This window comes from Salvelinus alpinus, chromosome 26 (assembly GCF_045679555.1).
Source record: "Salvelinus alpinus chromosome 26, SLU_Salpinus.1, whole genome shotgun sequence".
Taxonomy (NCBI): Eukaryota; Metazoa; Chordata; class Actinopteri; order Salmoniformes; family Salmonidae; genus Salvelinus; species Salvelinus alpinus.
The window spans coordinates 15,765,681-15,777,946 of record NC_092111.1 but is presented as its reverse complement, the minus strand read 5'-3'; the positions used below and the strand labels follow the sequence as shown (position 1 = coordinate 15,777,946).

General features: G+C 43.6%; 1 protein-coding gene across 4 annotated transcripts in view; it reads right to left on the bottom strand.

The window, feature by feature from the left end:
* LOC139554823 (A-kinase anchor protein 9-like) overlaps positions 1-12,266 on the bottom strand; it is a 139,569-nt gene that overhangs the window by 102,791 nt on the left and 24,512 nt on the right. For all 4 annotated transcript variants that reach the window (XM_071367981.1, XM_071367982.1, XM_071367984.1 and 1 more), the window contains exons 3-8: positions 9,263-9,307; positions 8,625-8,684; positions 7,442-7,591; positions 6,660-6,815; positions 5,965-6,162; positions 2,639-5,683 (exon numbers count right to left, since the gene is read on the bottom strand). In XM_071367981.1, coding sequence (XP_071224082.1) covers positions 2,639-5,683; positions 5,965-6,162; positions 6,660-6,815; positions 7,442-7,591; positions 8,625-8,684; positions 9,263-9,307 — 3,654 coding nt within the window. The remainder of the gene's footprint in view (positions 1-2,638; positions 5,684-5,964; positions 6,163-6,659; positions 6,816-7,441; positions 7,592-8,624; positions 8,685-9,262; positions 9,308-12,266) is intronic.

Genomic DNA, 12,266 nt, shown 5'->3' with positions numbered 1-12,266 from the left:
TTTTTTATATTTGCGTGCACGCACACACACACACACACAAATCAGTACCATGGACAGCCACATCAATTTTAGCTTACGTTAATTGGACTAAATAGTTTTTGGCATCTTTTAGTTGTGACTCTATTAGACTAAGCAAAGGTGATTAGATGATGTTGAAATGCTGCCTTAATAGTGGAGGCAGCGCCTGTTTTCTTTGCAACGTGTGGTAACTCTGTGATTCCAGGGATCATCAACTAGATTCAGCCGCTGGCCGATTTTTTTCCTTGAGCGGATGGTCAGGGGGGCCGGAACATAATTACAAAAAAAATTGTAAATGGCAAATTGACCGTAAGAAGCCCAAACAAATACAATGTTTGACTAAAAGATAATAATTTCAAACCTTGCTAACATTAGCATACGATCACGTTTCTCTTTATTACATTTAAGTCATTTAGCAGACGCTCTTATCCAGAGCGACTTACAAATTGGTGCATTCACCTTATGATATCCAGTGGAACAACCACTTTACAATAGTGCATCTAACTCTTTTAAGGGGGGGGGTTAGAAGGATTACTTTATCCTATCCTAGGTATTCCTTAAAGAGGTGGGGTTTCAGGTGTCATTACATGTGGGAATAGTTGGAACAGATTTCTTAAATTAAAATCAATTTAATTTCCTGGTGTTTTTAGTATATTATGGCCAACAATAAACATTTTAAATATGTTGGTTTCATTGCTCAGAAAACTTGGGGGGACAAATAAAACAACCCCGCGGGCTGGCAGTTGGGGAATCCTGTTCTAAATCAATAGTTGTCTAGTAGTCTGAAAATGTCTGACAGATGTTGCTCTCTGGTTTTGTGATGAAACAAAAAGGTGTGGTCTAATTTATTCTCCCACTGTCTTCTTATTGTCTCAGCCTTAGGCCTATATATCACAGTGTCAAGGCATATGAACTAACGTTTTATAGAGCAAACAACGCAATGCATACATCTCATTTATTTAGTAAGACAAGTCCGTATTATTCTCACATATTTTAGAATGTAATAATAATAATTGGAATATCAATGCATTATTCTTAGTGTTAATGCCCTACTTTTTTTGGTATACTTTTTGCATGCTATTTTTTTTTTGGGGGGGGGGGGGGGTATTTATATAAATTATACAATTGTATAACATTGACATCCCCTGAAAAACACAATTAAGTGCTTGAAAAAGTCCCTGACTGTCCTTGAATTTGACTTGCCAATGTCTGTATGAACCCTGCTTGAAGGACGTACAGTCCTAGGACTATGTTGGTGTATAGGTGGAGTTACGGGCTAATTTGCATATATTCCTCTAAATACAATGCGGAACTAAATACAAAACATTTTTATTTGTGTCTCAAATAATTGTAAAATTTTGATCCCAATGTCACACATTGGCCCCCTTATTTATAGAAAGACCCATGTAATCTATTAAGGGGTCCTTCCCAGTAAGTGAAAGTGAACATACTGTGGTGCACTGATGCGAGATGAGGGCAAAATTCTATGCATCCTTGACATTGCTCTACTGAGGTGAAGCCTTGGACATATACATCTATTTTGATTTGTGTAACACTTTTTTGGTTTCCACATGATTCCATATGTGTTATTTCATAGTTTTGATGTCTTCACTATTATTCTACAATGTAAAAAAAGTTTAAAATAAAGAAAAACCCAAACTTTTGACTGGTACTGGCAATGACACAAAATGGCTTCTCACCTTCGAGCACTTATTCCCTGCAGAACGGAAAGAAACTATAATGTATAATACGTTTCTCTACATAAAAGCAAAGACGTTCCTTAGCTAGAAACGGATATTCATGAGAGATAACGACATACGTCTTTTCATGGCTCGTTTTAGCTTTGAAGATAAGAGCCTAGTAAATGAAGGCTGATTATAATTCTTATATAATGGCTTGACTAAAGCTTAATGGTGATTTCAACTTAATAATTGAAATGCTCTGTGTGTTCATGCAACAGCCTCTCCTACAGTCTTCAGAATCTCTGTGCATTGATCCAATTGATGCCTCCCATTCAGCCTCTAAAGCTTTAAAATGAGTGGTATGTGTGGCCTGACAATCAAAGACAAAATATTGAATATTTTTACCTAAGGATGTACTTATGTTATTCACTGCCTATGAGAGCCAGCCTCTGTCGGGCACTCTGTAATCAAGCCCATCAGTCATTACAGATTGGCTGAATATTATTATTTTTTAAACTGTTCAGTGCTAGAACAGGCAAACCTCACCTCAGCCAGGTTTTTAAATAAGCCTTTGATTCAGTCTATGTAGTGTATGAACACAAATACCATTCACCTGCATCGAGTAATGATCAACAGTAAGATTTAACAAGGGAGTAATGATACATCGTTACGTAGTACTGGTTGTGATCATGATCAATTGTTTACTGGTTATTTCAACAATAGTCCATTTGTGCATTAACATAAGACCAAAATGAAAATACACTATTAAACATTTTAACAGCTCAATCAGAAAGATAATTTCAGACTTATGAAAATGCAGAGATTGAGAGAGCGAGAGAGTGAAAGAGGAAAAAATAAAAGGCATGGCAATTATCGTTTCCATAGCGGGGGCTATTCCAGCTAAGAGACTGCAGCAGCAGCTGTCTGTGAATGCCTACCTGCTTCACAACGCAGTCTCTCTCTCCGTCACCGTGGTACCCGTCTGTGGAGTCATCCTTCCCGGTCCTCTGCTGCGAGATCGACGGAACCTGGCTCTCCATCCGAGCCCGCGCCTTCCACTCTGCTGCAGCAGTAGCACCTCCAGCTTTGTTTCTCTCCGCCGCCTCCTCCTTCTCCCTCTTCTCTTTTGTCTGGGCAGAGCTCTGGCGCTTCTTCTTTCCTCGCCGCTGCTGTGTCTTGCGCCTGTGTGACCCAGAGGCTGAAGGCTCAAAAGCGGAGCTACGCTCAACAGGTCCCTCCCCAACAGTTGAGACCTGAGATGGGGCTGCAGATGGAGTTAGCGTTTGGCTCTGGTGCCAAGCCTCCGGGGTGTGTCGGAGGCGGTCTCGCTCTATTTCGGCGGGCTGTAAGGAGGAGGGGAGAACCACTACCTCCCCTTGGAGAGATTCGATTTGGAGGTGATGATCCTCGATGGAGCAAGCTGGGGCTGCAGACTGAACAGGCTGCCCTCTCTGTTGGAGCTTCGCTTGGCTCTGAGCAGCTCTCCCTCCCTCCTCTCTCTGGAGTTCTATCTCTCCCTTTCTCTCCTTCAGAGTCTCCCGCTCTCTTCCGAGCTCTTCCTCCAGGTTTTCATTTTGGGCGATTACCTCCTTGTTTTCTCTCCTGACCTGACTCAGCTCTCCTTCCAGCTCATCCAATTCACCTTCTGTAACAGTCAGCTGCTCGGTAACTTTAGACAGCCTCATAGCCAGTTCCTCCTTCTCTGCCAGAGCTACCTTCAGCTTCTCCATCAGCTCAGTAGTGTATTTTTCTATCGAAGCACCGTCGTTGTCTTTGGACTTGTCCTCCATTTTGTTAGTTTCCTTGTTCTCCCTCAGCTCCTGAATCTGCGACTGGAGGCTAGCGAGTTTAGACTCATACACAAGTGTCTCCTTGAGAATCCTCTCCTCCAACTGCGCCTTTACCTCAACAAGGCACATGTACTCCTCTTTGAGCTCCTGATAGTTCACCTCAAAGTTCTTTTCTGCAAAAGAGAATGTATTCCTCTGCTTTTCAATCTCCTCTTGCATCTCCACTACTTGTCGCTGCTTTCGTTCATTTTCTGTCATGAAGGATTGGATTTTTTCCATTTTGGACTCCACTTCCTCTTTCATGGCGTTGTTGGTTTCCATCAAAATCCTATTTTCAGATTCCTGCTTCCTCCATTTGTTGTCCCAGCTCTTTTTTTGCTCTTTGGACTGGTTTTCTAGCAGCTCATTCTTTTTCAGCAGCATTTGGATTTCTTTCTCCATTCTGACCCTTTCTTCTCCACCCTTTCTCAATTCCTCAACTTGAAGTTCATTGAGTTGCACCACCAGCTCTTCGGCTTTCGAGCTATGCAGCGCCATCTTCAAGTCATCTTTCAGTGCAAAGATTTGGTGTAACAGCTCATCCCGCTCGTCCTTGTATGCGTTCCGCAACTCCTCCAGAGCTCGGCCATGCCGGATGGACGCCTCGTTAAGGAGGTTCTCAGCGTTGAGCTGGCTCTCCCTACGGAGGTCCTCCCGAAGGAGAATGAGCTCCTCCTCGTGGCTGAAGAGGAGCTGTGTCCTCAGCCTCTCCAGTTCTGCCTCCTGTGACTCAGCCATGCGGTCCAGCACTGCGTCCTTCTCCCGCTCCATCATCTCCAGTTTGATCTTGAAGTTGGTTGTCTCTGACTCGTGCTTGGCCTCGATCTCTACTGCCGACTCTGCAGCGGTGGCTAGCTGGGCCTTCAGGTCATCGATGGTTTCCTGGAGGCGCTGCAGCTCGCCCTGAAGACTCTCACGGACAGCGATGTTCTGGGAGGCCTGCTCCACTTTGGCCCGGGCTGAGCGGAGGTCATGGAGGTAGTCAACCACCTGACCCTGGAGGTTGAGCTTCTCCTGTGCCACTTGGGACAGCTCCTGTCTGGCCTTCTCACGGAGCACCTGGGCCTCTTGGAGCCTCTGCTGAAGCACTACGATCTTGCCCTTGAGCTCGATCACCACCTCGGGACAAGGTCTGTTCACGGATTGCTGGGCTTTTAGAAGCTCTAGCTCCTTGTGATGCTGCGCCGTGACCCGCTCCAGGGCCACACAGTGCTGCAAGCGAAGCTCCTGCTTCATCTGGACTATCTGCTCACCGTACATCTCGTCTAGCTCCGTCCTGAGATGATCCAGCCTGCGGGCTGAGTCCTCCTCCATCCTCTGGAGGGTGTCACACTCTGACAGGCTGCCCTGGTGGCATCGCTTCTGGAGGTCTTCCACGGTACCCATCAGCTGCTGGATCTCGCTGGAGGACATCCGCTCCTTCTGCCTGGAGGCTGAGAGTTCGCCCGTGCAGGACTCCAGCTCAACCCTACAGCTCTCAAGCTCACCTTTACTGCTCTCCAGCTCAACCCTACAGCTATACAACTCACCCTTACTGCCCTCCAGCTCAAACCTAAAGCTATCCAGCTCACCCTTACTGCTCTCCAGCTCAAGCCTACAGCTATACAACTCACCCTTACTGCCCTCCAGCTCAACCCTACAGCTATTCAACTGACCCGTAGTGCTTTCTAAGTCCCTCTTACAGTTATCCAAGTCACTCTTACAGCTCTCCAGCTCTTGGGCCTTTGCAGCAATTTGCTGGTTGAGGTCGTTTAAGCGTTTCTCAGAGGCCGTCAACTCATCCTTTAGCTGGTGGAGGGAGGAGTCATGTTCTGACATAACTCTCTCTTGCTCAGCTATCAGCAGTTCTTTCTCATTCAACTTTTGTGCAAAAGTCTCCTCAGTCATTCTTCCCACCTGTGCAAGCTCCACCTTGAGCATGGTCAGTGTACGCTCATGTTCTGTTATTATTGCAGTTTGCTCCGAAATCAGCAGGTCTTTTTCATTTACCCTTTGGGCAAGTGACTCCTCAGCACCTCTGCCCACATGTGTGAGCTCTTTTCTAAGTTGCATTAGGGAACGCTCATGCTCTGCCATAATTCTCTCCTGTTTAGCAATCAGCAGGTCTTTCTCATTTAACCTTTGTGCAAATGACTCTTCTGTTCGTCTTTCCACCTATGAGGAAAAGTAAGTATTAGACAAATGTAAAATGTAAAAAATATAATTAAATTCTCATATTTAAACGGCTGAAATAATTCTTCTACAAACAGCCTTTAAACTAAATTGTGTTTTTGTAAGGTAATAATACTAGGAAATCTAAATCAGATTTCAAAACACACCTGGTAATCAACCACCTATAAAACAGATCCATTAAATAGATCAATACATTTCATACAAGCAGACGTTTTCACATGAATGACAGGCACTGACTAACACCAACTAGGCAGCTGCCTCACCATCTCAGCCTCCTTGAGCCGGTGCTGGAGCTGGCTGATCTGCAGCAGCTGCTCCTTGCTCATATCATGGTGCCCTCTGACCTGGCCGTCCATCTCCTCCAGCTGCTGTTGGTATTGGACAAGCTGCTGCTTGGCCTGCAGGAGGTCCTGCGCTGTGCTGCTGTGGCTGGTGTTCCTCAGTGTCTCACCTGCCTGCAGCTGTCAATCAAACCAGAGGGTGTTCATGTTCCCGTGGAAATGACAGAAAACAACATCACCACCACATCTGTTGTAGAATTATTAGGACGGTAATAAAATATATGAAAATGTTGACAGAGCAGGGAAAAGCTTCCGAGACAATAAGCTGACATAGGAAAGATAAGATATAATAGGACTGGTACAGGTATGTGTCTAACCTAGGGTTGTAAAATTCCTGTAACTTTCCCAAAATTCCCAGGCTTTCCAGAAATTCCAGATGGAGGATACCCAGATTTCCTGCTTTTTCACACCTGTTTATGGGAATCTTCCAACCAGGTTCTCTGGAAAACCTGGGAAGTATGGGAAACTCTTTTTTTGTATTTTTTATTCTAGTCTAACCCTACGCTTGTTATGGGTTTCTACTTCACCGGCCTAATGTATTTTTCTTACTATATTATAGACTAGGGTGGGATAATATGTTATAGGGTAGTTTCATAGCCTAGGCAATAATGTCTTACCTGCTGGAACTGAATGTGCAGTTTCTGGCTCTGCTCAGTCATCTCCAGGAACTCCCTCATGACCTCATCCTTCTCTTTGCGAGACTGCTGCAGATTGGCTGTGAGTTGGGTGATGATGCCGTCTCGCTGCTTCAAGGCAGCCTCAAAGTCCTGCAGCTGGAGGATCAAAAAGAGTGCAGTGTGTATACCTTGCATAATCAACGTCAGTGATTCACAAGTCACACTTTACTATGAGAAAGAAAATAGTACACTGGCTTGACTTTGACAAAGACAAAGTGTGGTCTTAACAATGGAAGTCGCTAGTTTGGGATATTTTAGGGTAAAGGAGTATGGGTGGTAATACGATCACAGATCAATGTTTTTAAACCAAACAAGAAAAGTTATGTATTCCATTGAAAAGGGAAATACCAACAATAGTTTATATGCACGTTACATGTGTTTGACATGTGTGATATATTTCACTTGATATTTACAGAGTACTCTCATATATTTGAGTAGTATTCTGAATATCAGAACATAAGAGAGCTCTCATATTGCTAATAACTCTGCTACCCTAACCATTTCTAAGCTGCATCCTCAACCAAAGGTCAGACCAGCAGTGTGGGCTAAGCAAGGCCAACCCCTTATGCAATCTGCTTGATGAATTAGACTAAAACATTTTTAATGTTATATGAACATTTGCAGTTGACAGGGGAAGCAGGTTATTTACTTTTTTCTTTAACTACCCATTTGAATTCCTTCATACATACACATAGAGCGTGCATGCACACGCAGCACATTACCTGTTGCACCCCCTCTGTGCCGAAGGCCGCTCTAAATTCCTCCAGCTCTCGGCTCAGCTCCTCCACCACCAGAGTCTTGGCAGCCAACTCTTCCTCCATGACCTGTACCCTTCCGCCCCTCGCCTCCTGCTGCACAGGGTCCACTTCCTCCTGTTGTGGGGGGGGGCAATGGCTAGATGAGAAATAACCTAACATCCAAAATTGCCACAGAACAGAGGAGGGAAATGGTACCTGTAGCTTGCTTAGCAATAAATTAGCATCCAAGACTGCCACAGAACTAAGGGCGAAATGGTAGCTAGCTTAGCAAACAGCTAATTTCAAAAACTAGCACTGAAGCAATTAGTTAGCTTCCAAGGACGCCACAGAACTGAGGGGAATGATATAAATTAACTAGTCAACATCCAAAACTGCCAAAGAACTGGCAGCCATTAAAGAGCAGTGCTGGCAATGGTTCCCTCTCTTTCGCTTTAGCTCTAGTCTTATTTCACTAGTCTTACCTTATCTGTCACGCTCTTCTCTTTTTCTTTCTACCTCGTTCTATCTTCTTTTCCTTCTCAGAATGGTTTTAACTTCTTTACTCTCAAACAAAATCACACACAGTCAATCACTTAATTTGCTGTTTTTCTCAGCCTCTATCCCCTCTTTCTCGCCATCCCTCACTCTTCCTACCTGCAAATGGCAAGATTACATGTGTGATTTAGCAAATGAGCAGCTCTTGTATAATTGTCCAGCGCCCCCTTATCTAGCCACTTCACCACTCCATCCCCAATCCCTCTTTTTCTACTTCTCTTCCTCCCTGTTTTCATCTTTCTCTTCTGATTTCCAGAGTAATTTACACCTCTGAAATGTCAAGTTCCCTACTCCCCATCCCTGCTGTTAAACTGGGGAGTGGAAGTTAAAGGATGACAGCAGCAGCCCGCCGACAATGCTGTTGTTGCTGCTCTGCAGTCCTTCGCCTTCAAAATAAAACCACTTCACAAGCTGAGGATCCCAGAAGCAGAGAATAAAAGGGACTTGGTTAGTGAGTTAGTCTGATGAAAATCTCAGGGTTAGGAGGTCAGAATGCAGTGCGGAGACAGAGAAAACATGTTACATTAAAAAAGAGAGTGCAGTCAGTGCAGAGGTGAGTCTGCTTGTTAACGAAAAACAGTGGCTTGTTGTCTATTCAATTGTCGTACTGTACCCAGATAAACTCCTTGGAAGTCTCCATTGGGATCTCGGTCATCTCAAGGCAGCCATTCACCTGTTAATTCACAATACTGTTTGGTAAAGCAGGAGGATTTCTTAGTTCAGCTACCCATTGTTCACTCATGTACAGAGCACAGAGTGAAGGATGTAATTAAATGTGGTATTTTGGTTACGTCGTACGTGTCAGGCTTAATGTAATGACTGCCGCCTTCTTCAAACCATTAAACTCGGTGTTACAGGCAGAGCTTTTAATGGCGGCCCTGTAGAAGAGGGGGAGGTGAGAGGTGCGGCATGACTACTTTGACTTGTCAAGTTCAGATAAATGCCAGACGGAGACTTGGAGAGCTGAGTGCCTGGCAACAAGCTAGCTGAGTCACGTGGTCTGTTCCAAGAGGAAACCTGGGAAAAGGTAGGACCTAAGCCCCAACCGTAACACTAATCCTCAATAGCAGAGGCCCTTAGTAACAGATCTAGGGTCAGCTTACCCTTTGTCAAATCTGAACCAAATACTTTTAAGGTGAGGAAACAAATAAGACATTTTGCAATTTGGGTGAACTATCCCTACAAGTACAGTATATTAACACCAATAAAAAGAGTGTTCTCTGTTTGTTGTAAATGACGAAAGTAACTCACCTCGGAGGAGTAGTCTTCGGCTGTGGTGGACACTTCACTATCTGGCTGCCATAGGAAACAACAGGAGGATTCATCAGACCCTGCATGGGGAGGACTCACCATAATAGGCCCACCGTGTGTCACCAGAACAAGTGGCCCACACAAACACAGCCCCACCAACGGAGCAGAGTGGATTGCATTACAATACAACAAGCAGAAGGAAAAACAAAGCTTCAAAATGCATTAAAACTGAAGGACCATAACTACATGAGTAAGCAGTTTTAGCTAAAACAAGCCCATCCTAGGTCAACATTGTGTGTACAGTTAGCATTCTGCTTGACAGTCCCATTACTTCAAGAGTGAAAGTACAGGGACATTCTGGGGGAGCAGTTATGACATATGACAAGCCTATTGTCCTCTCATTTCCATTTTGTCTTTGTGTGGCAAGTTCTGGTCAGTTTCTGGAGAAGAATAAGTCAATAATGGCGTTGTCAACTGCGGTCTGCCCCTTTGACCTAGATCCAATGGGGCATTTTGGAAGCATGCTGTGCCACATTCAATTACGGGGCGCAACCTACTTTTTATAAGATGGCTCCTTTCTCAATGGAATAATGGCAGATCATTAGAGCCTATTCTAAAAAGGGGCTAATTTCACTTTAACAAGATAAAAAGTTAGAACACTAAGGGGCAAGACGAGGAGAAATTAAATGAGAGGTTTTATTGTCCGAGTTTAATGGCACATTAGGTCAATAGTTCCTTTTCATTGAGGATCGAGAATGGCTTTGGTATCGGCAACAGTCTAGCCTATATTGCTTGGACTGCTTGTTGAATTCTGGTGATTCTAGGGAAGGTAGAATAGGAAACGGCATTGGATGTAGCCTAGTAGCAACACTAGATGTGATTTCTTAAAGAGAAGTGTCAAATTGTTGACGTTTCATGCTTGCAACTTTGCACAAAAAAATGACATGTCCAAGATCCTGTGGGGGATTGGAATAACATTTATCTATCACTTGACAATTATGAAATCGGAAACGTGAATATGAATTTCAAAGATAGCCAAGCAGCTTATCGTGGATTTGACTATCAGGACGTCAAAACATCAGATAATCAGCCTCCATTATACCACTTGTGTCAGATGGGAAATGCGGTTCATCTGTTTAAGATATGCGCAGGTGAGAGACAATACAACAGGTTAGCGCTCACACAGATCTCTGTGAAGCCATCTGCCTATACAAGTGCTTGGAGGCGAACACTTTGAAGCTGGTGTTTCCACAGCAACCCCTCACTGCAAGGGAAGTTGCATGGCTACTTGGAACGTCTCTGTGTTAATTCAATGGTGCGCCCTGGGCCAATTACACACTTTGTCTTGGGTATGAAAACACATTGTGAGAAGAAAGACAAAATTAAAAGGTGTCAACTAAATGTTTGAAACGTCTCATTATTACAAATACGGATTCAGAGGAGTCCGAATTCAACGGCATGAGTCCAAACTCATGAGCACCTTGGACCTATGAACATTTTATCATTAAATGACAGAAGTGGCAATTCGTGACATAAACAGTTATGCTGTTCAAAATGTCTGCATGCCTACAGAAATACGGTAGTCACGATGGAAAAAGTGCTGAGCTATACCTCAAGAATACCGACCACCAAAAGAAAAGACAGGCAGCAGCCACTCTATTCAATCACCTCCGGGTCCGTTTTGTGCTGCAAGGCCACGAAGCTCTCCAACACTACAATGAGGCGGCTCAACCTGTTTAAAGGCAAATGTATGTTGCCATGGCAACCCATCATTTCCCAGTCACATTCGGGCGACGGGGGGGGGGGGGGGGGGATGTGGTGTGGTTTTTCAGCAACAGAGGGAATGAAAACTATTAATGCTGTTTGTGACACAAGTGCTACAAAAGAACAAAAAGGGAGGAAAGAGAGGAGTTTGCATTGTTCGGCGTAGGCGGAGTGCGGAATTGGGGGTGGCATGGTACATGCACCTTGTTCGAGACAAGCAAATACGCTCAAGGTTGTGAGGGGCTTCCTGATTGTCTGTGAAACGCATAAAATATTTCACATTGACGATGTAACGGTGAGCCGAGTTATATTTATAACGACAGACTAAGGCGGTCATTTGAAAGAGGGAGAGATTCATTGAGCGAGCTTGCAATGAAGCTTTAAAAACAAGTGTCTGAAGAGCTGGGAAAAGCAGCCTGAACAATTATTATTTTACTCATTATCTAACCAAAGTTGAAGAAAAAAAAAACACACTAAATAATATTTTTACCCAGCACAATAACAATATTCACAAAAAGAAAGAAATGCAGTTTGCCAGCTGTAACTTCAAATTCAGCTAAAAAGGTGTTGTGATTCAGCAAATCAAGAGCTAACAAGGACACTTATTGGCTGCTCCACTGTTTAATATTGAACCTTTGAAAATCGGCACTCACAAAAGTAGCTCATGGCAACTGCATAGGTTACTTCAGGGGACTGTTGTGTGATATCTGCTCAAATGGATTCAGACAATGTCTTTGATGCAACAAAATGTGAATCGCTTATCAGGGTCTACGGCATTGAATATATCTGTATGCGTGATAACCAAAACCTTTTTATGTCATGTTTGGACCACTACATTTTGCATTTTTATTTATCTACTGTAATGTTCTACTTAACATTGACATATTAGTAATTTAGCAGACACTCTATCCAGACCGACTTACAGTAGTTTTCATACTTTTTCAAGCCAAGCAACAAAAATGTGCACCTTAAAACTGTAGAAATGCTTTAGAAATAAAAGAGTATATTTAGCGTTAATTCATATTTGTGATTGAAGTTACCATGATCTTTTACTAGGTGATCAGTATGGGACAATACAGGAAGCCACAGACATATCGGCCAATACTGCTTACTCTCTACCATAGTATCAGCAAAAAAAAGATCATAGCACTAACGTACATGATTCAACTAATCTAGGTCTTGAGCAGTTAATTAGCTCAATCAGTTCACCCTGTCTAGGATCAAGTAGAGAAATTCAGCA